Source organism: Elaeis guineensis, chromosome 1, assembly GCF_000442705.2.
Source record: "Elaeis guineensis isolate ETL-2024a chromosome 1, EG11, whole genome shotgun sequence".
Taxonomy (NCBI): domain Eukaryota; kingdom Viridiplantae; phylum Streptophyta; class Magnoliopsida; order Arecales; family Arecaceae; genus Elaeis; species Elaeis guineensis.
The window spans coordinates 2,008,067-2,033,345 of NC_025993.2; the positions used below are offsets into that span (position 1 = coordinate 2,008,067).

General features: G+C 35.4%; 2 protein-coding genes across 2 annotated transcripts; both read left to right on the forward strand.

The window, feature by feature from the left end:
- Nucleotides 1-8,158: 8,158 nt before the first annotated feature.
- LOC105035917 (probable peroxidase 26) lies at nt 8,159-11,368 on the forward strand. The gene is made up of 4 exons (XM_010911633.3): nt 8,159-8,641; nt 8,774-8,953; nt 10,280-10,439; nt 10,790-11,368. Exons 1-4 carry the CDS (start codon nt 8,396-8,398, stop codon nt 11,227-11,229), a joined length of 1,026 nt encoding a protein of 341 aa, XP_010909935.1. The 5' UTR covers nt 8,159-8,395; the 3' UTR covers nt 11,230-11,368.
- A 603-nt stretch (nt 11,369-11,971) lies between these two features.
- Nucleotides 11,972-18,562, forward strand: LOC105035161 (protein NLP2). The gene is made up of 5 exons (XM_010910613.4): nt 11,972-13,581; nt 14,114-14,155; nt 14,288-15,019; nt 16,488-16,611; nt 17,305-18,562. Exons 1-5 carry the CDS (start codon nt 12,697-12,699, stop codon nt 18,276-18,278), a joined length of 2,757 nt encoding a protein of 918 aa, XP_010908915.2. The 5' UTR covers nt 11,972-12,696; the 3' UTR covers nt 18,279-18,562.
- Nucleotides 18,563-25,279: the final 6,717 nt, after the last annotated feature.

A 25,279-nucleotide genomic window follows, 5' to 3' on the forward strand; every position in this document is an offset into this window, starting at 1 on the left:
CCTCACCTTCCTTCAGATTATTGCTGATAGTTTGTTTAGGATTTGAAATTTAATGGTGGCAATGAAACAGAAGAGTTGCCCTCATTATTAGATTTAAACCAACACCTTCCAGCACTATGGCATAAAATAACACCACATAAACTACTTGTTAATAACATATAAAATTACCACAAAAACTACTCTAAAACCCAAGTTATCATACATGTAGAGGGAGGAAAAGAACATCAGAAATTAAAGAACAAAAGTTCTAATGAAGACAGTGAAAAAAAAGCTCCTAAAACTATGCATCACATCATGTCTGGGGAATTAATTGCAAGACAAGAACAAAAAAGAGAAAAAGTTTACCATGAAAAGCTTACAATAAACCTGCCAGTATAGACACCTGTTTTACGACATGAACTTCAAATAATAATTTTGCTCGACCGTCCTCAGCAAGAAAACAGCAAATCTTTCCCCATAGTTTAGATGGATTCTTAAAAAAAAAAAAAAAAAAAAGACCTACCACAGTAAAACTATTACCCCATAAACCTTCAGAAATTCTATAATAGATATAAAAGTTAATCTTACTGGAGCTACGGGTAGAACATCTCACTCACAATTAAAATGATGTGACTGCAAATTCACCAACTATTAAGTGACAATACTCTTTTAATTATTTAATTAGATTCGACAATCAACTTTTCTCTGGACCAGATTCTACAACAATTGAGAACTAACAAAAATAAACCAGGACCAGAATTACCACTATACAATGGTCTTATCTAAGCTAGCTAGATTATAGTTAACCTCCATAGCTTCCTAAATCCTGATCCTTTCACGTTACATGAATCCGGAAAATCATTACACAGAGAAACGCCTCCATTGCAAGTGCAATGAAACTACAATGCTCAAAAATCTCAACTCTCAAATCCATAAGCCAAACCATCCTCATTAGTCAATGCTCCATAAAGTTCCAAAATAGAATAGTTTGTGGAAATAAAAAGATTTTAATTAAAAAAAAAATCTTTTCACAATCATAAAATTGAGTGGATATCGAATCTACTAATTCATGATTTTCTTTCACTTAAAAATGCAACTGAGATTTCATTTCCATCTGAAAGATTTCATTTAAAGTTCAAATCCAATGCCGAAACTTTTTTTTTTTTTTTATGGAAATGCCGAGCGAAACATGCAGCTTAATAAAACCTTCTCTTTCCATTAAAGTGCTTCCAAAATTTCTGTCCAGGAGCATCTGTCTTTCTTCATTTAATACAAGCAACAGTTAATTTCCATCTGAAAGATTTCAACCACATCTTTTATCGAATAACCAAAATCATCCTAGTTTTTTAATAAATCATCCATTTTTTTCTTCTAGAAAGTGAAACCAAAAACCTCAGGAAAAACAAATGAAACACCCAAGAAAGAAAAATCCAGTAACAAACCAACCATCAAACAACAAATATAAGCGGAGACAAAAAAAAAAAAAAAAAAAAAAAAAATCAAAAAGAAAAGGAGAAGAAAGTCCTCACTCGAGAAGTCCTCGATCCAGAATGGCCTGCTCCTCCCTCGTCCACCTAATCGCCAGGCCGTGGTCGGGCCTCAGCGGCAGCATCACTGCTGGTTGGCCCCTCTTCACGCCCACAGCCATCTCCAGACTCCCAAGAACTACTTCTGCTGCCGCTTCTTGAGAGAGGAGAGAGGAGAACAGAACAGTGGCAAAATGGAGCAGTGCAGACAAAGTTTGGAAGGGAATAAACTATAAAGCTTGCTTTGCTGCCGTTTCTCTTTCGGAAGCGTGAAAGCCGCTATTACGGTTTTCAAATTCTGATAAATCGGTCCGATATAACGGCCATCTTGGCTGGTGATTAATACCGAGACAAATCGGCTGACCCGAGGTTTAAAGATGATGGCAGCCAAACGTGACGGTTTTTGAATCCTTTTTGTTATGTTTGTATAAAAAAATGTTGGAAACGTGCAACTGTCGTAACACTTTTTATAATGCAAATAACAATTATTAATTGCACTCTTAATAGCTTTAAAGGGTTTTTTTCTTTCTCTAAATTTGAATTTTCATTTCAAATTTCCTTCCAAAATAGTTTATACCATTTGGGAAGTTAATATTGTTTTTTTTGCTTTTAAGTGGACAGGAATTTAAAAAATGACATCATTATTTTTTTCTTATTGTTTGTTGTATGATAGTCATTGTAACAATCATTGTGTTAATACTAAAAATTTGAAATCACATATTAAGAATCAACGATGGTTATCGTGGGGTCTTTTACAACATAATATTATTGCTATTAAATTTTCTATTAATCTCAATCAAGATAAAATGGTGTAAAATTTTGATCAATTATGAGAATATTTTGAAATAAAAAAATAGCTGATACTTGTTAAATCTTTTTAAGGACACGTCACTCATCAGAACCTTCTAATTTAAATGAGTGAAAAATATGTTGTAGCATAAAGATGGTGCCACCTAGATCTTATTAAACCTCAATCATTTTAAGCAGAACTAGATATGGGTCAATATAATAAGTACATTAGTGTTTTGGCAACATTTCTTAAGGTGATAGCCCCATAAAACACCAATGATGCTTTCTATTCTTATTGTTATTTAACTATAGTTAAACATATGATATTAATCATCAACTATTTTCCCAAACAAGCTTTACATAAGTTTCTAATATCTCTCAATCTCAATCACCAAGTCACCTATTGTTGCAATCATTCATTTTGTTCATCATATTAATGGTTAGGATTTATTTTAACAAAATACAAGTGACAAATCTGAAGTTGTTAATTTATTCAGATGATAAGATTGTCAAATTAATTAGTTTAAAAGGTGTTTCTATATATTAAGAAATATATATTGTTAAAGAAAACTTGGAATATTCGATCTTTTAATGATAGGTTGATCTCTAATCAGATTTTTAAGGACATTTTGCATAGTGAAAGCTTAGGGGCCCAAAAGTTAAATAGATTAGCAAATGTGTTTAGTGTTCGAAAGAAGTTACTAATGATTAACAAGCACATGCTTTCCTGAATTGAAACCACGCGCCACAAGGATTCATCACCTATTTTTTCCTAAGGAGATTCTATATTTATATTCCTGGGTGGAAGATAACCTGCCATGGCTGAGGTTGTTGTAGATGCTCAAAACCAAAAGCGCTGACATCCAATAGCAACCTCCACATGTTTCCTTTTTGCCACACAACCTTTCTTCTCTTTTTATGGCTCCAAACTCATAATGATTCTTCAATCACAGACTTTGCCAAGTAAGCACAAATTTTATTTATATTTTTCTAAAAATATAATTTATTTTTTTTAACCCATGAAGTGGGACCATCATCAATAATTGTATTGAAAATAAGAATAGGAGATTAATTTTTTCACTCTAAGCATAATAATTATATAGGAATGACTTATGCCTTGATCAACCAAAGACCTATTTTAGAAATAGATGTAAGTTGGCTTGTTTTTTTTTGTTTTTTGGGTAAGATAAGTCGGCGTTCATAAATTAGATTTAAGATTTTGCTTAAATTAACATCTAAATATGGTTCTCCTTTAGCAAGTAAGGTGTATATTTATAGATAAATAAAAATAATTAATATGATTACTTTAAAATTTATATGGCTACCTAGGATTTTTTCAGGATACAATTGATGCTAGATAAAAAATATTTTTTTTTTTACAAGCTCTCAAACTCTTTCCCTTTAAGCTTTGGTATCCTCTTCAGGCTAAGGGTCTAAATCTAATGAAAGTAGTCAAGAACTTGTGTTGTAGCATCTCCTAATCTATGTAAGTCATAGACAAAGCCCATTTTAATACCAATTGCAATACTTCAAGACTTCACCTAGAAAAAGCTAAAGCTAGCCAAGAAAATATTATTTGGATTTTTTAACTTTGTATAGGTACTCAAGATTTTTCTAGCATACAATTGATATAAGATTAAACACATACCAATATAGCTCTCCCATTTTTACTTCTTTTTCTTGAAAAAAAAAATAGAGAACTAAGAAGATAGATTTCTCCAACTATCCACTAATAGTGAATTACATTTATCTAAAAAACTTTTCTATGTTCATATATTTTGCTCTAATAAGATATCTAATTAATCACAAATGTTGTCTGGTTACGAAATAAGGTAGATAATAGGGGCCGAAGAGTTTCCTTTCACTCCACCTATTCCAATTTAACCTCATCAAATGCAAAACTAGTCTATTTTTTCCAAGGTTGGAGTAGGCATTTTGAAAATTATATGAAGTTCACTGGAGCCATGAATGCATTGTGCAGTGTTACATTAGTGAACCAAGTTTAATTTCGAGCTCTTCAAGTATGCTTCTAAGTACAAACTTAACCATTGTACTTCTTTTTTTTCTTTTTGAGTAAAAGGAGAATAGTGGTGGACCCAACTACTCACCTAAAATTTTAGTCAGATACAGAGATGAAAGAAATTACAAGGATGTGGTAAAGGATACCATCAAAAAAAGTAAAAAAATATAAAAAGAAAAAATAGAAAAGAGAATGCCCTATAGACAATGTATCAACACTAAATACAAGAGATCCAAAATACTTACTTCCAAAAGATAGGGGGATCAAAAATTAAGAGAAGACTCAGGAAGAGTAGTATCTATTCTCAGAAAAAACATCAGCAGTAACTGGATCATAAGAAAATCATCATGTTGCCATACGCTCATCATTGTCTCCAGCCAAAGAGAATGACTAACAGGTTACGAAAAACATTCAATACAAGAGCTTAAAAGCACCTACTTCCAATAGACAAAGAGATCAAAACTAAAGAAGAGACTCAAGAGAGAGTAGCATCCATTCCAAAAAATAAAACAGTAATTGGATTCCATAGGAATCACTTGTTGCCATTACTTCATCCTTGTTTCCAGACAAAGATTCATAAGGAAGAAAAAAAGAGCCAGAGAAGTAGGGGCTTGAACAATCTCAATAAATCTCATCAGAAGTAATAATCGTAGCAACAACGCCATTTATAGTAGCAGAAGGCATTTGATTTTGCACTTCATGGTGGCACATGTGGTTCCTTCGCATAATCGCATAGCTAAATCCTATCGCATCCATGCAGTATAATGGTAGGGCATTTATACCTCGCTAAATAAGAGCAACTCGTGCCTAGTTTGACAAAAATGGAGAACATTAAGAGCAGCTTTTCTTTAATTATGGGAGGAGAAGCAAACATTTTGCTCAAGTCAAATTAATGATCTATTAGGCAGCTCGAGAAACTTAGCTTCGATCCAAATGATATGAGAGAGATGTAGTAGAACCAGGCCAAGTATTGATACAAAATTGATGCTTCAATTTAATTACTCCATGATAATATGGTGAACGGACACCTTAAAATTTTGTGAGCTCCTGTTTTAAGTGATCTCCGGCAACATATCTATTTCCATTATTAAAAGCAAATTTTGTGACCAGTTTGTGAAGCTCGTTTGGAAGCTCTCTAGTCTCTATCTCCAGTTCTCTCTGCATGATCATGGATGTTCTAATTTACTCAAAAAATAGAATAACGGCCATCAACATATCCTTTTGTGCGTCCATAGCCTCTTGCCATCCATGCTATAAATGGCACATGCATCACCAAAGCCTAGTGCTAGTGCAGCCCAACCATGCTCTTTGCACATGATCATGGTGCTACGTGAAAATTGCGTTAAATCATACTTACGTAATCTTCTTTTTATTGAAAAAAATACAACGATGAAATAATAATATCATAATTATATATATATATATAATTAAATGGATATTACTATATTTCCCTAAGTAATAATAATCCTTATGATTTATGTAAATAATTAAAAAATAAAATAATCAAGCAACTCACAAAGAAGAGGCACCATAATTTTTAACGTGAAAAATCCTTCAATGCGAAGGAAAAAAATCATGAAACCTAATCTAGTCAAAAATTTTCACTATTTAGAGTAATGTAATTACAATAGATCTTCTCTGGATCAATTTGAGGCTATATAAATATCATCAAGATTAAATATTATTTTCTACAATAAAAACAATCACTATAACAAAAATATCTTTTAACGATAATTTTATAGCGGCAATTCTTTAATAGCTATAAAAGATTAAGTACCTATGTATTAATTACGGCTATTAATAAATGGTTGCAACAAATATACTTATAGTGGCTATGCCTCTCTAATTGCCTTTAAAAGTAATGAAATAATCTGACGTCAAATTATCCATGCTAATAATTCAGTCCACCCACCCCTCCCTCTAACCCCCCTGCCCATCTCCCCTTTTCTTTTGTATTCCCCTAATCCCTTTCAATCCCTCCATTCTCTAAATCTATCCAAAAATATTTTTTACAAAAAAATCAAGGCAGGAGCTCATTAATTGGCTTCCTTCGATCTCCTCCACTTCTAGGTATGTTCATTTTTTTTAAATCACTTTAAACCTTGAAACAATGCTTATGTCCAAATATTCTTGAAAAATTAGCTAGAAGGTTCAAAGAATATCTGGACACAAGCATTGTTTCAAGATCCAAAATGATTCAAAAAAATGAATATATCTAGAAATGGAGATCGAAGGAAGCCAATCATCGAGCATCGGGCCTGATTTCTCTATAAGAAATCTTTCGAGCGACGATGAGCTTTGGATAAATTTAGAGAGTAGAGAGAATGGAGGGATTGGGAGGAATTAAGGGAATACGAAAAAAGAGAGGGGCCAGGGGTAGAGAACAGAGGGATTGGAAGGGATTAAGGGAATAGAAAAGAACGGGGCGAGGGGAGGGGGTGCTGAATTATTAGAGTGGGTAATTTGGTATCAAATCATTTCATTATTTTTAATGGCAAATAGAGAGGAATAGTAATATTTTTTATGACTATTTATTAATAGTCACAATTAATACATAGATACTTAATCTTTTATGGCTATTAAAGAAGTGCTGCTATAAAATTGCAGTTAAAAATTATTTTTATTATAGTTTTTTTTATCGGGGATGGAAATTTTTTGAGAACATGATAAACATGGACAATACAACGAGATAATGGAAAAGTGTGAATCTTACCTAAATATTTGATGGCATTATAACCTAACAAAGGCCATCCAAAATTCTTACTACAACTGGTGCAATGTTATAATGATAATTAATTTAAACAATATAATGACGTTGAAGGCTTTCACCTATAGTGTCATATAACCTAAATAATGACAGTCGATGAATTTAGATTACTCATCAATTTTAAAATCAGTTTAATTTTATTTATCTATAAATAATCATCTAATCAAATAATATCGTTATTATCAAAAATTTTCAGTTATTATATCTAAAGAGCATTTTATTGCGTGCCAAAAAGCAAGGCCAAATAATTAATCATCAATTGCCGTTAGTGGGGCTGCAACCTAGTTCATGCAAATCAAAATAATTGCATTAAACTTGTATTGGAAAATATAATCTCTTTGAAAAATGGACTGGGTATGGGTCAGTAGGTACTCTTTCCCCAACCCTGAGTTGGACCCAAGCTAATATGTTATATAATATATTTCACAACCCTCACTACTTAAATTTAAGTAACTAATGAATGACAATTGTATATAGTTAATCATTACTTTGTCCTATTGATTAAAATCTATTCATGGTTGCCAGCTATTGATAGTGTTCACATATTTAGTCATTATTATAATTATTGTTGTTATTATTGTTGTAGTATTTGGAATAGACTAATAAAATACATCTTAACTTATCCAATCCCGTCTGGATGCAAGTGGAGTACATTTGGCTTCAAATGTATATATTTTTTGATCCATTCGAACACGATAGGCTTTGAGCCGTTACCAACCGCTAGTGCCACTATTCATAATGGCAAACGTTAAACGCACGGATCCCACAGTATAACGGCGTCAAGGTTTGAGTACGCCAAAAGCAACTCCACGTCGACATCGCACGCCGCTCCACCGGCTCACGTGAAACGCTGTTGGGGATCCCACCACCTGCGCCGCCGCGCAAGGGCCATCGACGTACCGTCACCGCCGCCTCCACCCTACTTCCTTTAAGTATAAGCTTCATAACATCACAAATAGATTAACTGCCGGTCACTCTCTCCAGTTCCTAACCTCAATGTTAACCTCTAGATTCAAATCCTTTCAAACTATTAGCTGTTAGTACACAACTCACTCATTACAGAGTCACTCACTCCAAGAGTCATGACCCATTTCCATCAGAAAAAAAAAAAAAAAGAGAGAGAAAAAATTAACACCCCCCTAGGATCCATAAAAACTAGTCTAGGATCCTTCAAAGCATTTAAAATGATCCATATCCGAGGCATAAACAGCCACAGATCTCTCCCCCTCTCTTCTCTATAAAAGAGAGTAGTAATTCTTCAGTAAGATCATATAGTTGATATCCATACTTAGTAGCTTGTAGTTGAAGAGAAGCATGAGGTGCAAAGGGCAGTGGTTACTAGTGTTCCTTGTGCTACACTTGTGGGCCACACACTTGCATGTAGCTGAAGGTGCTACAAAGTTGCCCTTAAATGGGCTGGTGCTCCATTACTACAAGAAGCACACCAACTGCACCTATGCAGAGGAGTTCATCAAGCACTTGGTCACGAAGGCATGGCAGTTCGACAAGTCCATCACCCCTGCCCTTCTCCGCCTTGCCTACTCCGATTGCTTTGTGAGGGTATTTGTTCAAACACTGCACTCTCTTGTTCTGAATTGCACTATATAACACCCCATGAGTAATTAATATAAGAAGGCTTGCATAGTCTTATAGATGATTTAGTTTATTTTCTTTCAATGCTTTGTGCTGTAGGGTTGCGATGCTTCGATTCTTTTGGATGGGAAGAATTCAGAGAAGGAGGCACCTCAGAACTCGGGGTTGAGGGGGTTTGATGTTATTGACAGGATCAAGAGAGTGTTGGAAGCGCGGTGCCCAGGGACTGTCTCCTGTGCTGATATTATTCAACTTGCTGCTAAAAATGCAGTAGCCCTGGTAATAATTATATATTTAATTTGCTGAAAAAGATACTATGGAAGAATAAAATTGCTAGAAAATTAGTTCTAAAAGAAAAAACATTTAAGGTTAAACCATATATTCTTCATTTTAAAGAAAACAGAAGAGAGCCAGCTGATACATTAGAGTCTCAAAAAATGAATACTTGTAATTAAACAAATGACATGAACATGATGACACATATCACAAATGAATGAAACAGCTAGCACTTACAAGTGCACTTATGATAATGCAATATGAAATCATATTTACTTATCATAGCATTCCTCAATATATTCCTGTTATACAAGTGCAAATTTGTAGGCCTATGCGGTTCAAAAAATTATGCTTTCCTCAGACCACTTGTTTGAATGGTATCCCCTTGGGCTAGTTAGACAAGAAGTCAAGGGTTCGGGTTGGAGTCGGATCTCAAGGGATGAATGGATTTAGAGTAGAAGATGGAGATTAGCTCCTGTTAAATTTTTTTTTAAAAAAAAAGGCTCAGCTTCTTGAGACATGGTTCTGTATTGATTTGACCAGGAAAATGCTTGTTAGACCTTAGACTTGCATCCTCTCTAAAGGATACATATGTTGGCTTTGACCTGACAAGGCCAGCTTGTCCGGCAATTAACATTGTCTGCTAGAAAAGAATTATATCTTGTAATTAAAGACATGACTTCAAGTGCTAAGTCTATAAATTATGACTCATTTGCTAGAGAGATATGCTAACTCTATAAATCATGATTCATAGGCTAGAGAGATGTGTATGAAATCCCATATTTAGTGTTTCAGGTTCCATCTATGATATCCATGCCTCTGCTGTTGGAGAAAAGCAAGTCACTGTGTAACATGTCAGCAAGCTATACAGGATTTAACTTTAAGCTTTTACTGCCTTGCTCACATATTGTTTCTCACTCTATTGCTGAGTGGCTTACAATAACCACCGGTGGCCGGGAGATGAGCACTTAAAAAACTCTGTAGACATTTTTGCATCAAACTCTAGAAGATCTATTGTAGATTTTTTTACTTAATGACCGGAATCCTTCTTTGCATCTTTTATTTTTTTCTCTTTACTGAAAAAAGATTACTTTTTTAAAGTTAATCAAATCATTGTAATCTCAAGCAAGTATTTTGTGTCAGATCAGCAAGTTCCGCCGATTTCAACAAGGAACTTAATCAATTCAACAAATCTCGCCTATCAAGAGAACTAAATTAGTAAACCAATCAAAAAATTGGTTGGAGACATGAGTTTTAATAAGTTGCAACACTCTTTTAGTTGACCTTTTATATTGACATGATGTTATGGCAATGTTGTTGTGCTTGAAGGCTGGTGCACCCAAGTACCCAGTATTTACAGGAAGACGCGACGGCGTGCAATCCACCGTCGAATCGGTAGACCTACCACCTCCTTCTATTTCATGGGATCAAGCCCTTGCGTACTTCCAATCTCGAGGTCTGGATGTGCTTGACCTTGGAACACTTTTAGGTAACATACATGATCTCTAACATCTTTCTCTTCCTATACTTTGATAAGTTCTACTCATCTACTGTATCTGAAAGCAACCTTCTGAAAAAAAAACAACTTATCTTGAAATGTTCAGCGCAGTTAGTTGTTCAAAAATAAGCTTATTTGCATGTAAATAATCTTAAAATAACCTCATTTGGATGCTAATGACAAGTTTTCTTTGGATAACTAACCTAATTTGTATATTGCCATTCCTCAACCTTACTTGTATTGCTTGATTAATTTAGGAGGTGACAGCATATTACCATATAAAAAACTCTTATCTCTCTAGTAAAAACTTCATTTTAGTTTCTGTACCTTTTAATTTGTAGGTGCTCACACCATGGGAGTGACTCACTGCCATTACATCCATGATCGGATTCATAACTTCAATCACACCGGAAAACCTGATCCGAGCATGGCTCGATCTCTCGCTCGCCAGCTGAGGGGGAAATGCCAGCCAAAATGCTATGACATGCACCAAGACCCGACCGTCTTCCTAAATCCAATATCCGGCAAGAGCTACACATTTTCGAACTCCTACTACAAACGAGTACTAAGGAACTTGGGCGTGCTTGGAATAGACCAGCAGATCACTTCCTCTGAGGATGGAAGGCGGATAGCTGATCAGTTTGCTCATAATTTCGAAGATTTCAGGCGTTATTTTGCTTTCACAATGAGCCGAATGGGGAGCATTGGAGTGCTGACAGGCACCAAAGGTGAGATTCGGAGTCATTGTCGGTACACAAATGCAGAGAATCCAAAAATTTGATGTGAGGAATTACATCTTGACCGTTTTAGTTGAACAACATCTTGTTTCCTTTGGCAAATCGGAGCTCTTCTTATTTCTAGACTGAGTGGTGTAGTTAGCTAGATCATCACCTATTTGAATAAGGATTGTCTTTTTTTCATCATTGAGCAGCAGCTCTTAATTTTTCCTATCAATACAAGGCAATGCAAGACTTTCAAGCATCTTTATTTATCAATAGTGGATGTATAGGGGAACATCCAGTACAAGAGCATGGCAGAGACAACCCTGCATGCATGCATGCATGTGTCATGGATTCCATTCAATCATCAATGGTTCAACGAGACACATATAGCTGTTGATTGGCCATTGGAAATCTCCAGTTCAATCCCAAATGAGAGATGTTTCGAACTCATTATTTGCAGCTAGATATATCAATAGGAGCCTAAAAATTAAGCAAGCAAAACTGGTTTAATCAATGTGATCTCATGCAACCCAGAAGCAAGAAAATTTCTATGACTTTGTAAACCGTTCCAAGGCATGTACATGTGGATGTCACAAATGTATAAACCATATGATGTATGTTGAAATTAATTTTTACAACAACAATCTGAAAAAAAAAAAACAAAAGAAAAATTACGGGAAGCACATTTTTTTTTCCTGTAATTTTATGCTATGCTGGGGGCAAAATCATAAAACAAGCCGCCAGGTTGTCGCCTCCCGCCTTCGCCGGCCCCGCGTCGTTTACAACAGCCACAAAAAGGAGAGACGCAGCGAAGAAGCACAAGCCTCCGCTTTTCGCAAAATTTTGAAATAGATAGAGCTTGGAAGTAGAGGAAGTGGACGACTCTTGGAGACGAAGGCTACGAGGAGCTCCAGCTCTCGTCCAAGACGTTCAAACAAAATGTCCAGATTCCTCCTCCTCCTCCTCCTCGCCTAGGTTCTCCGATTTCCACGCCGTGTCTTCGAAATCCTCGAGGCGCGGAGGACGCATCTCAGCGTGGGATTTCGGGAATATCGCCCTGGATCAGAGACTGGATCTATCTGGTGAGGGCGGATTCTGGATTCCCGATTTATTTTTTTCTAGGATCTGTTTTAGAGCTATGAGCCTTTTTTTTGGTCCTGGAAGTAGAGAAGTCCGTGAAAAGTTGGGCCTTTCGCTGGGTCCGGACTGGATCGAGCTAGTTCATCGTTGTCTGAGATTTCCAATTTGATAGGGAAAGTTCAGGATCCAATTCGACCTTGAGCTAGTTGTTCTTGGTCGTCAAAGCTCAGTAGTGTATGAAAGTTTGGATCTTTGGCTAGAATTTATCACTTCTTGGAGAGATTCCGGTACTAAATATAGAGGAAATCATCTTCTTCAGTAAAAGGTCTGGTTTTTACGGTTGGAGGGAGGTATTATGTCAAGGTTTAATTTGTCGAGCAAGAGAATGGAATATCCACTGTGAGCTAGAGGAAAACGAGCTGGTTTGGGTTATTTTCCCAGCTCAAATGGATGGGTTTTCTCCGTTCCTCGAGGGGAGTGGGAGCCCGATGTCGGTGGACCTATTTAGCGACTCAGCGCAGAAGGCTATCAATACGTTCACTGAACTCTGCAGTCCACCGATTGCTGACCCGGTTCTCTCGCCATTCATCTACTCAGTAGCTCGGCTGAACCCTGGTAGTGAGACTTTTCTGGCTTCGCCAAATTCACAAGCATCATGCAGGGATTCTGTGCCTAGGATTTGCGATGATTCGATAAATTCAGCTGGTGTAGATGCTTGTTTTAGAGATGATTCAGCACCACAAAATTCTGGCCTGCAACCTGGATTTTTGTTGAATTCTCTCCAGATAGATATGCCAGGAAGAAATGGGCTTCAATTCAATGTCTCTGATGCTGAGGAACGCAACACTGTTGTACCCAAATCCATGATGGGAGTTAGTCTTGCTGAGAGATTGCTCAAGGCACTGTCTTTGTTTAAGGAATCCTCAGGTGCAGGGATACTTGCCCAGGCCTGGATGCCTATGAATCAGGGAGATAAGTATATATTAAGTACATATGAGCAGCCCTATCTTCTGGACCGGATTCTTGCTGGGTACCGAGAAGTTTCGAGGTCATATACTTTTTCTGCAAAAGAGGCGCCAGGGTCCATCACTGGGCTTCCTGGCCGTGTATTTGTCTCTGGAATGCCGGAATGGACCTCAAACATTGCCTATTATCACCGGCAAGAGTACTTGCGGGTGGAGTATGCACTTGATTATGAGGTCCGTGGATTACTTGCGGTACCAATGTTTGATCTCAATGAACGTTCATGCTGTGGAGTCCTTGAGCTTGTAACGGTGAAGGAGAAATCTGATTTTGATTCTGAGATGGATAGCATTTTCCGAGCTTTGCAGGTCTGCATTATTTTCCATCAAGTACTTGTTTATGCTTATGTATCATTTCAATGTATTATTTTCTGCAAATAACATTCTCATTGTGTTGTGCATGTAGTTCCACATCATGATGGTCTGAGTACTTTTTAGATGATTCTCTTCTGTTGCATATGGAATTTCACCTTTTCCAAGTTTTGATTGGTAGCGTGTAGATGGAAACGAAGTCATGTTCATGGTTTTACTGAATCGCATACATCAGAAGTTACTCATAATTGTCAATTAAGAATGGGCTGCTTGCTGATTCCATTTGTCAATCATTGCTTCTCATCATAAATGTAGCCACTGCCTGCGTGCATATGCATGGACATCTTTGTCTGTCAATGTATTTATTTACATGTTCCTAGTTACACAAGCATGTAGAATGAATACATGAAGATTCTTGTTTGTGATAGATATAACAATTATAGGTTTAATGCCAATAAATACTTAATGTTTCTGCTATTTTGGAATAGTTATGTCATATCTAAAATTTCTGCTCCCTCTAAATTTGCAGGCTGTGAATTTAAGAAGTGTCAAAATATGTGCTCGAAAGCAGGTGCTAATGGACATTATTTCTTGTTTGTGTTAATTTTGCGGTGGCAGAGTGGTGGTTTTCCCCCTCCAGTAAATGATTTATATATTGGTTATAACACTGTTTCTTTGCATGTTCCATGATTTAAAACTGCAGAGTCTTAAAATGGGCCAGAAGTCTGCATTCACAGAGATATTGGATGTCTTGAGAGCCATTTGTCATGCACACATGTTACCTTTGGCACTTACATGGGTTCCCTTGAGCAACAAGGGATGTGTGGATGAATGTACAAGAGATACTGCAGAGGCAAACTTTATTTCAGACAGGAAAATCGTGCTCTGTATCCAGGAGTCGGCCTGCTATGTCAATGATCAACAAATGCAGGGTTTTCTACGTGCATGTTCTGAACACCACCTTCAAAATGGGCAGGGCATTGCTGGAAAAGCAATTCAATCAACTCATCCTGTCTTCTCTTCAGACATCAAAAGTTACGATGTACACCAGTACCCACTTGCACATCATGCTCGCAAATTTGGCCTGCATGCTGCTGTTGCAATCAGGTTAAGGAGCACCCATACAGGAAACGACAATTACATACTAGAGTTCTTCCTTCCTATCAACAGTAAAGGGAGTGTAGAGCAGCAGCTCCTTTTGAACAACATGTCAATTACATTGCAGAGAATCTGCAGAAGCTTGAGAACAGTTTCAGATACTGAGGCGATCAGAACTGATGTCACTAATGAGGGACCAGGAACAAGACAAACCATATCTGTCTCAGCAGAAAACTCCCAACACTTGCACGATGATACTGAATGTAACTTGACCAAGTTACCTTTCGAATTTCAAGATATGGAAGCTGGTAAACAAGGAGATGCTCATCCAAGTCAGGTGCTGATCTTAATCACACAATCATTATACTAATTATTTGAAATTATACACGCTGTAGAATCCTGGAAACAAAAACTAAATCATTCATCTTTGGCTATATGGGTCATCATTGCCCAACATTTCGGAACTGTTTGTCTTTATAATACGTGCCTTGCCACATGCACATGGGGAGGTCCTGATACCAATAAAAAGCAGGAAAAAAAAGACTTGGAGGGTTTTAGAATTCATGCAAAGTAATTGTGAATATTCATGACACAGTACTGCTATAAAGTGAAGAGAAGTTCTGTTGTTACCAGGGAATATTTAAGAGAAGAAAGGAAGAATCCTGATTAAATTGAAGATTTGACAATATGGTTCTAGCTACCTAGGGCTATAAACTGTAGCCCTTGCATCAGTAACTACTCTTTCTGTTCCCTATTGTAGTAAGTAATAGGAAGATTTTTTTGAGGTGTAATGTAGGAAGTAAAAAACACATCCTCCAAAACTAACCAAGTAACATAAAGATAACTGAAAAAGGATGCGGTTTATTTTAGTTAATATAGTAATGAAACAAGTGAACATATAACCATTTAGCAGGCTTGAATATACTACATCTTTGTTAATGATGCTGAGATGCAGGTTTCTAAATACTTATTCTATGAAAATTCATCATGGTTGTCATATAGGTTCTATAGCTTGTGATATATAGTGATCAGAGTAGCTGCAAACTTACAAAGTTACACCTACATAATATTAACCAAATTGCTACTTCAGGTTGTTCAGATTTTGTGAATTATACTCTTTATGCGATACTATAGATTGTAATCAACAGAACATCTAGAGGAAGGATAGAAACATCTTAAACTCTCATGACCTTAACTGTGCCAATAACTGCAAAGCACATTAAGCTCTTCCTATCTGAGTCAATGTTCCAGCTTGAGGGGTGCTTTCTTCATAAAATGATGGTAACTGTATTGTCTTCATAAAATGATGGTAACTGTAATCTAGCCAAATGAAATCTAGAACAGCAAACGTTGTTGCTACTTGGAGTTCTCCATGTTCAAGTATAAGGAACATGACTGAACTCTAGATTTTCCAAATTTTATGATATGTCAGTATCTGTTTATGCATATATCTTATGGCAGAAAGTCCATAACTGCTGCTGAATATACATGATAGAGAACATTAATTATCATATGTTGCGAAAGTTGAGGAAACTCAGATTGCACGGTGAATGATTTTAGCTTCCTAGTTGCATGCTTGTGATGCTCAATTTGGTTATTTAAGTTTTGGTCTCTGTTGTTGTCATGAATTTGTTTGTAGTTGCAGCCTTGAAAGAGGAAGCATGCATCTTTAATTCGGTCTTTTTTTTTTTTGTAGCATTCAGGTGGTCATTTCTTTGTGAGTTATATTTTATAAGTTGCAGTGGAAATTTTGAAAAATGACAACTGTTAATATGCTCATAAACTAATTTACTTGTATAATGCAGATGAAGTCTGGCTCACCTAGACATCCAAAGAAGAAACGTAGTACAGTGGAAAAGAATATTAATCTAAGTGTTCTTCAACAGTACTATTCTGAAACTCTTAAGGATGCTGCAAAGAGCATTGGTGGTGAGCTTTTCTTTTCGTCTCTTTTATCTTGTTGGAACTTAGCATGCGATACATTCTTCTGTTTACTGGCTTTGCTTATGGTGTAATATCCTACCAAGACCACGACAAGGATCATGAGGTCCTCAGAATAGAACTAAAAATTATCAAATTAGCTAGGCTAATGTGCTATTATTGTTAGTATAGACTTCGCCAATTAGAAGGCCTTTAAATTTTGCATGATGACATCACCTATCTTATGACTCTAACTATATCATACAGATAAAGATCAAGTTGGCCTGTCATCTTAAGATACAATGGCAGAATGATGATGTTATGGAGGATGTGGTAGAATTAAGAGAGATGGAATTACAGATGAGTTAGCTAAATGAAATTTAGGAACGGCACTGAAAGACCTGAGATGGTTGGGATGTCTCCCGGTCAGATGTGGCCTTGGTGAGAGGAGGGGAGACTCATATATGGATTAATGAGTCAGAGAAAAGAAATATTGTGGACCTAAAGATGATATGGATATTAGTGAAGTAATTCTAGAAAAATTCGATGTTAAGATGTAACACACACAAAGGAAAAATTTGCAAAGTATTGAGCCTCAGGCTAATTTCAATCGATGCGATAAGACTTTTCGATTTGTATTAATTTTAGTCAACTCATTAAATAGAAACTGGCTGATATATTTTGAATATTCCATATTGTCAGTTTGTCAAACTACGCTGAAGAGAATATGCAGGCGGAATGGGATATTAAGATGGCCATCTCGCAAGCTAACTAAAGCCAGCCATTCTCTGAGTGAGATCCAGAACATGTTAGACTCTGTACCAGGAGTTGCAGGTATGTTAAAATATGATAATGCTACTGGAAAACTTTTTACAGAAGTCTCATCGCCTGAAAAACAAGCGGCAACAGCCTCAGAACCATTGCGTCCATGTTTACCAGTTCAGTTTGGTGGGACATTGGAAGAAGAGGCTTGTTTGGTTGGCAGAAACAAGATTGGCAATTCAGGCCAACCACAACTTCATCATCATGAAGCAAATAAAGCCTCTATTCCACCTTTTGGCATGAGTGACAAATGTAAGGTTACTTCTGGCGGAGGGCTATCCAGCCTTGCTAAAGAGAAATGCTGCCATGGTGCTTCTAGCAAGGATGGCTTCGGTCCGGAGAGAATTAAATGCAGCACTAGATCAAAAAGCTCAAGCTCGATAGCAATAGTGGAAGAAATGCATACCCAAATGGATGCTAGCGAACAGATCATAGAACAAAGTCATCCTTCTTATTCCAGCATGGCAGACTCATCCAGTGGCAGTGCTTCAAGTTGCCCCACTGTTAAAAGAAGCTTAAAGAACAATATGTCGGCCACTGACTTCGGGTCTGCGATCCGTGTAAAGGCTACTTATAAGGAGGACACTGTAAGGTTCAGATTCTCCTTGTCCATGGGTTTCCATCAGTTGATTCAGGTGATTGAGAAGAGATTCAAATTGTGCAGCGGGACATTCCAACTCAAGTATATGGATGATGAGAACGAATGGGTCAATTTGGCCGATGAATCTGATTTGCAGGAGTGTGTTGAGGTGTTGCAGTCTATGCAATCTCAAAGTCTGAGGCTTCTAGTTCGAGATCTTCCCTTTGCAACTAGCAGCTTGGCTGGCGGTAGCAGCATCCTCATGAAGCCATAAGACCCTAAAGATGTGATAACATGATCAAGGATTTCGCTCCACCAACTCAAATGGCTCAAACAGGAATTCTACAACTATCTGTGGTGCCCTAATAATAGGTTGGCAGGCAGAATAATATTCTTGCCATGCCCTGAGGAGCCTTTTAAGTTTGACCTTTCTAATTTGTTTTCTATGATTGAACACTTCTCTGTGGGTTTAGTCTCTATCGCCCCCCACATGAATGTTTGTAGAACATGCATGACCGGGCACTATATGATGAATAGCAGTGTATATGGCATACTTCACATGGATTGCTAATATCGTATTTGTCTGGTGTGGGAAATGTTTCGTTGAGAGCTTGAAATAAATTGCTTCACCACTGTGATGGCCCGACCCGAGTAAAAATCTCAACCCACCAAAGTCCAAAAAAAAAAAAAAAAAACAGAGGAGAAGAACTCCCGAAGGGAGTCTTCTTCCTCCTCTCGCCGGCTCTCAATCGAAGTTGGAAAAGATCTCTCCTCTCACTCTATTTAAGGAGGAGATCCCTCCTCTCTCCCTTCCACCGAAGATTCTAAGCCCAGTCGGCGGCAATCGCCGGAAAACCACCGCGGAAGATCGATCTGTGCCCGTCCAATTTGCTCACCGAAAAAGTCTCGCCGACGTCGGAGGTAAGCCTCCTTCCCTTCCTTTCTTCTCCCTTTTCTTTTTCATGCCGGTATGCATGCTCGCCGACGACCGGAGTCGTCGGATTTCTTTGAGAAAAGGGGGGATTTCCGGTTCCGTTGGATGTTTGGGCGCCGATGGTCACCGCCGACCACCGGTTTGGCCCTCCTCTTGTCGTTGGGCCGCCCCCCTCTTACCGACGGTCGCCCCACGTCGGCTGCACCGCCGGTCGGAACTCAAAAGGAGGAGACTTGTCGGTCCCCTGTTTTAGCCCAAAGGAAGCCCGGGAAGAAGAAGAAAAGAAAAAAAAGAAGAAGGAAAAGAAAAGAAAAAGAAAAAAAAGAAAAGAGAAAGGAAAAAAAAAAGAAAAGAGAAAGGAAAAAAAAAAGAAAAGAGAAGAAAAAGAAGAAAAAAATAATATAATAATAATAAATAGGATTTTCTCCTCTCTCTTCCATGAAGAAAAAAAGAAAAAAAAAGAAAGAAAGAAAAAATAAAATAAATTAATTAATAAATAATGATATAAATAATAAAATATAAGAAAGAGAGTTTCTCTCTCTTCCCTCTCTTTCTTCAGTCTGAACTAGTATTTTCTCTCTCTAAAATTAGACTTTCTCTCTCTACTTTCTCTCTCTAGAATCCTCTCTCTAGATTATTTCTCTCTCCTAAGATTTCTAGAATTTTGAGAAGAATGATGATGAATTTAAATGATCTTCGTGATGAATTTTTGATCTATGATCGTCGGACGGTACACCGACATCCACTTTGATCAGATCAGGTATTTTTAGATTTTATTTCTCATGATTTTATTGAATTATCTACATGATAATTTCAGCATGATTTGATTCGATCGATCGGATTTGTTGAATCATATTGTCTGAAGAATTCAAGATGAATTTTCTCTCTCTAAATTTTTTTCTCTCTAGAATTTTTTCTCTCTAAAATATTCTCTCTCTAAAAAGGTTAGTGAATGAAGAAATTTCTTTTAATAGTCTTGATCTGATTCTAATGAAGAATCCTGATCCATGGTTGTCAGACAGCGTACTGGCACCTACCTTGATCAGACCATGAATCTTTAGATTTGATCATCCATAATTTCGATCTAGCCATGACTTGATTTGATCATGTTGATTTCATCAATCGAGATATTGGACCAATCGTAATGTTGGATTGTGTCATATGATCAATTCAAATTGTACCTCATGAATTCTTTCTCCTCTAATTATCTCTCTCTACTTGATTTTATAAAATCGATGAAGAAACCTCGATCCTATCACTTCAAATCCGATTTAATCTGATAGTCAAACTTTGGATCGTTTAGGTTCTAATTAGATTTTGATTAGATGAAATTAGATGATCGGACCCAATCTAAATCGTTGAAATATGGTATTCGTATTCTTTCTAATTATTAAAATTAATTCTGTATAGGATTGTGGATATTTGATCATGGGATATTGCGATATGATCTACGAACAAAATTTTTGGAAGAAAATTTATAGAATTATGTGGATTTATTGGAATACGTTTGAGGTAAGTAATGTTTCACTTTTTCTAGATTTATTGATAAATTATAATGTATTTTTCTGACATGATTTGTGAAACGATGCATGAATTAGATGAATGGTATTTTATTATGAAAATATCTTATTTGAAATGTTATGATGAAGCATGATTGAACATATTGATTTCATGATGCATTATATTGATTGATTTCGATACTACATGATTATATATTTTATTATCGAAATTAGAATATGAAACATGATTTATGAAGAATTCTGATATAAGAACAATATGAATTGACAACCTGACTATGTAAAGGACCCCGTCAATGGGGGCATATATGTTGGCAATTGATTTATCCTGATGGTTTACGTCGCCAGAGAGACCAGCGACAAACCGCCAAAGAGACCAGCGGTTCCGAAGGACTTTGCTGCCAGATGATTCGCGGCTCACCGCAAGAAAATACGTGATGTTATGACCTTGCCACAGAGAAAATATGGTCATAGCTTATGGTTGACGAAAAAAATTTAAGAACGAAAGAAATTGAAACCTGGAAAGAAACTTGAATTTTCGAAAAAGAAATGAATTTGGCATGAATTATATTGCATAATTGAAAATTAATTTCAAATTAATGAACTCAATATGCTTATTTTCTATAAATGATTATTTACTTAAATGCCTGATGAAATCTGTTGAGAAATGATCATTGCTTACTGGGCTGTCTAGCTCATTACCTCCTATTTTACTGTTTTTACAGATGTTGAGGAATTAAGATGATATAAGATATGAATGGAAGAGTGATCAGAAGCAGAATCTCTATATTTTTATTTTCGGTTGAAAGTCTTATTGAATTTGATGTAAGGACTATGAATCATTGTTGAATTTATTGAGACATTAAAAAAAAAATTTAGGTCGTTATATTTTGGATTTAAATTATTGACTAATTATTTCGCTGTTGTTTTAGGATAGTATGATAAGATGCCTTGCATGCTTATGGGAAGAGTTTTCTATGAGTATGCGGCGGTTGCCATGACCCTCGATTCACAATCTTAGGTCGGGGGCATGACAATTAAAGTGGTATCAGAGCATAAGTAGATGAATTATGAAACATAGAATCAGATATAAAATGGGTATAAGTGGATAGACACCAGGGACATTATAGTGTAGATCTTTGATGATTGTAGTGGGAGAAATATTTATAAATTTTGATTAAATATTGAGATTATGTACGAAAGAATCACAAGAGATTATGACATATAGAATTTGAAATATGATGGATAATCTATTGATCATGATATGATTAGTTGATCTTGATCGAAAGTAATCACAAAAGGATTGATATAAAATTTTATTGTGCATTATGGTTATTAATTTGATCATTGGTTATTCAAGTGAATCGTAAGTTCAAATTCGATGTGAGAATAATATTATGATATTATTTCTAGTTGAGAAGTTGACTATTATTGGCAAGATAAAGATTTGACAATAAAATATTATTCCAAGATGGACTAAGAAAAATCTTTTATGATGCCTGATTAAAATATTTATCGAAATTGAATTTGGTATGTGGATTATATATAAAGTGGCATATTAGGATGAATGCATATTTAGAGATATTGCAAAGAAACCTATTTCTTATTGATGAAATCGATTATGAGGTTGCAGAATATTCATCATACTGGAATCTTTAATCATCATCCTTAGATCTAGATAATGGATCTTATTATGTCTCTTGGAGACTACATGATGTGTATGAAATTTCAATTTAAAAATTTCGAATCTAAGTTGATCAAGAGATTTTCTAATATTATTGTTGAGGTTGTTAATGAAAAATTGATATCTTTGGATTAAGATAAAAAATCTAATTTATATTTATTTCAGATTAAGGGATCCATGTGAATTTATAATTTAGAAATTTTGGATTTAGGAATTGATATGGAGTTCCTTTGCTTTTGTTAACGAGGTCCCTAATTGAATCTACTATTAAATAGAGATTTAATTTTTGAAGCTTGTATGATTGTTATGAAAGGATATTTGATAGATATTGAAGATCCTGATGATAGAAATTTTAGAAAAAAAAATAATAATTTGAAATTCTTATATATTCTGATTATGTCCAAATTTGGTGGAGCATCGAAGGATTTTTTTATTAATTTGACTTATAAGAATTTTTGGTTTGAAAATTATCGAATTGAATTGATATGAGAATTAAAATTTGATTCACATTGATTATAGTAAATCTATATGATGGTTTAAATATGATATTGGACTCAAGGGTTAATCAAGATTATTGTACACCAGTAGAAGTATGAATGAGAATCGAAAGTTAATCTTTGACTTCAATTGAAATTTAAAATTTTAGATCTTTTCTATTGATAAGATAAAAAAATAATTTGATTAAATTTTTTTTTGGTGAACCTAAGAAATTTTGATTGTTAGATCAGAGTGCGCAGCGAAAGCATAGTAATTTGGATTACTTTGAGTAAGTCAGGAATGTTGATCCTTTGAGTTAAAGAATTATGATAGATGATATGGTTTGATACAAAAAATTTATTGATATTAAAAAAAATAATATTTTAAATATTTTAAATTATTTTAGATATCCTAATGTGATTTTTAAAGTAGTGCTTCCACCTACTATGCTACAAAAATAATTAGCATCCTAATTCTAGGATGAGTGGACCTTTGCTTTTTGATTTTAGATTTAGAATATTTAGAGATAAATTTTTTCTATCCTAAAATTAAATTTTATAATTTTTATTTATTAGAAAGAATTTAAGATCGTTTATCGAATGATGATTTTGATCTTAAATTATTATACTCAAATATTTAGCTCCAGAGTATAATAAAATTTGAAGTTTGAACTCTTTTGATTATTATTATTCCTCTGACTGAATGGAAAAGATTAAGGTTATCTATTGATATTAATGATTATTCTACAAAAGATGGATTGAAGTTATTTATAATTTAAGTTGATAATGAATCGATTAATTAAGAATTGTTAATGTTTAGATAAAGAAAATTGATATACTTACTTAGAATAGAGACATTGATTTTGATTATAAGAAAAATATAGTTTTGATTTAGATCAATTTTTGAGTTATTGATTTTTATTATGGAATGACTTAATGATAAAATTTGTTTCAAGAAATAGAATATTTAAGAGTTTGAGGGTTTGAGTAAGAAAATTTCGATGACTAGAAATAGTGAAATTGATTCAATCAACAATGGTGATATTGATCTTTATGAAATGACTTAATGATGAAGTTGTATCGAGAATTAAAATATCAAAAGTTCGAGAATGAAATTGAAATGATAAATCTTCAATCTTTGAAAGTACGAATAAAAGAAATTTTTTTTGAATTTTGATTGATTAGGATGTCATCAAATGATTTATAGAAGTATGTTTTCCTATCTTATGATGGGTTGAAATTAAGAGTGGTTAATATTTTAAAAAATAAATAAATGATGATGAAAAATAAAATTCTTATTCAAGAATTAAGATATTGATTTTCTTCTATTCACAAGAGATAGATTTGATTTTAATCTAGTCATGAGGTATTGAACATTATTTTATAGGGAATGAGAGCATAATTTCGAAATCTTGAAATATTAAAAATCTTTGAGATGTTGGCCTTGATAAATAAGAAAATGAATGGTTCCGTTTCAGATAGATATTGATGTACCAACTTTTTTCTTATGAAATGATTTAAGAATGAATTTATATTAAGAATTAGAATATTAAAATATGTGTGGATGAGATTCAAGTAAGAAACTATGAAGACTCAAGCAAGAAAAAATTTGAGGACGAAATTTCTTTTAGAGGGAAAGAATGTGATGGCCCGGCCCGAGTAAGAATCCCAGCCCACCAAAGCCCAAAAAAAAAAAAATAGAGGAGAAGAACTCTCGAAGGGAGTCTTCTTCCTCCTCTCGTCGGCTCCCAATCGGAGTCGAAAAAGATCCCTCCTCTCGCTCTATTTAAGGAGGAGATCCCTTCTCTTTCCCTTCCATCGAAGATCCTAAGCCCAGTCGGCGGCAATCGCCGGAAAACTATCGCGGAAGACTGACCTGTGCCCATCCAATTTGCTCGTCGGAAAAGCCTCGCCGGCGTCGGAGGTAAGCCTTCTTCCCTTCCTCTCTTCTCCCCTTTCCTTTCCATGCCGGTGTGCATGCTCGTCGGCAACCGGAGTCACCGAATTTTTTTGAGAAAAAGGGGGTTTCTGGTTCCATTGGATGTTTGGGCGCCGGTGGTTACCGCCGACCATCGGTTTGGCCCTCCTCTTGTCGTTGGGCCGCCCCCCTCCTGCCGACGATCGCCCCACGTCGGCTGCACCGTCGGTCGGAACTCAAAAGGAGGGGACTTGCCGGTCCCCTGTTTTAGCCCAAAGGAAGCCCGGGAAGAAGAAAAAAAAAGAAGAAGAAGGAAAAGAAAAGAAAAAGAAAAAAAAAAGAAAAAAAAAAGAAAAAAAAAGGAAAAAGAAAAAGAAAAGAGAAAGGAAAAAAAAGAAAAGAGAAGAAAAAGAAGAAGAAAAATAATATAATAATAATAAATAGGATTTTCTCCTCTCTCTTCCATGAAGAAAAAAAGAAAAAAAAAAGAAAGAAAGAAAAAAAAATAAAATAAATTAATTAATAAATAATGATATAAATAATAAAATATGAGAAAGAGAGTTTCTCTCTCTTTCCTCTCTTTCTTCAACCTGAACTAGTATTTTCTCTCTCTAGAATTGAACTTTCTCTCTCTACTTTCTCTTTCTAGAATCTTCTCTCTAGATTATTTCTCTCTCCTAAGATTTCTAAAATTTTGAAAAGAATGATGATGAATTTAAATGATTCTCGTGATGGATTTTTGATCT

Bases quoted from the DNA above. Each gene is read 5' to 3' on its own strand.
- LOC105035917 (XM_010911633.3), top strand. From the start codon at position 8,396: ATGAGGTGCAAAGGGCAGTGGTTACTAGTGTTCCTTGTGCTACACTTG. The intron at 8,954-10,279 runs GTAATAATTATA...TTGTGCTTGAAG, and splicing joins CTAAAAATGCAGTAGCCCTG to GCTGGTGCACCCAAGTACCC. The intron at 10,440-10,789 runs GTAACATACATG...TTTAATTTGTAG, and splicing joins TGACCTTGGAACACTTTTAG to GTGCTCACACCATGGGAGTG.
- LOC105035161 (XM_010910613.4), top strand. From the start codon at position 12,697: ATGGATGGGTTTTCTCCGTTCCTCGAGGGGAGTGGGAGCCCGATGTCG. The intron at 15,020-16,487 runs GTGCTGATCTTA...TGTATAATGCAG, and splicing joins GAGATGCTCATCCAAGTCAG to ATGAAGTCTGGCTCACCTAG. The intron at 16,612-17,304 runs GTGAGCTTTTCT...CCATATTGTCAG, and splicing joins TGCTGCAAAGAGCATTGGTG to TTTGTCAAACTACGCTGAAG.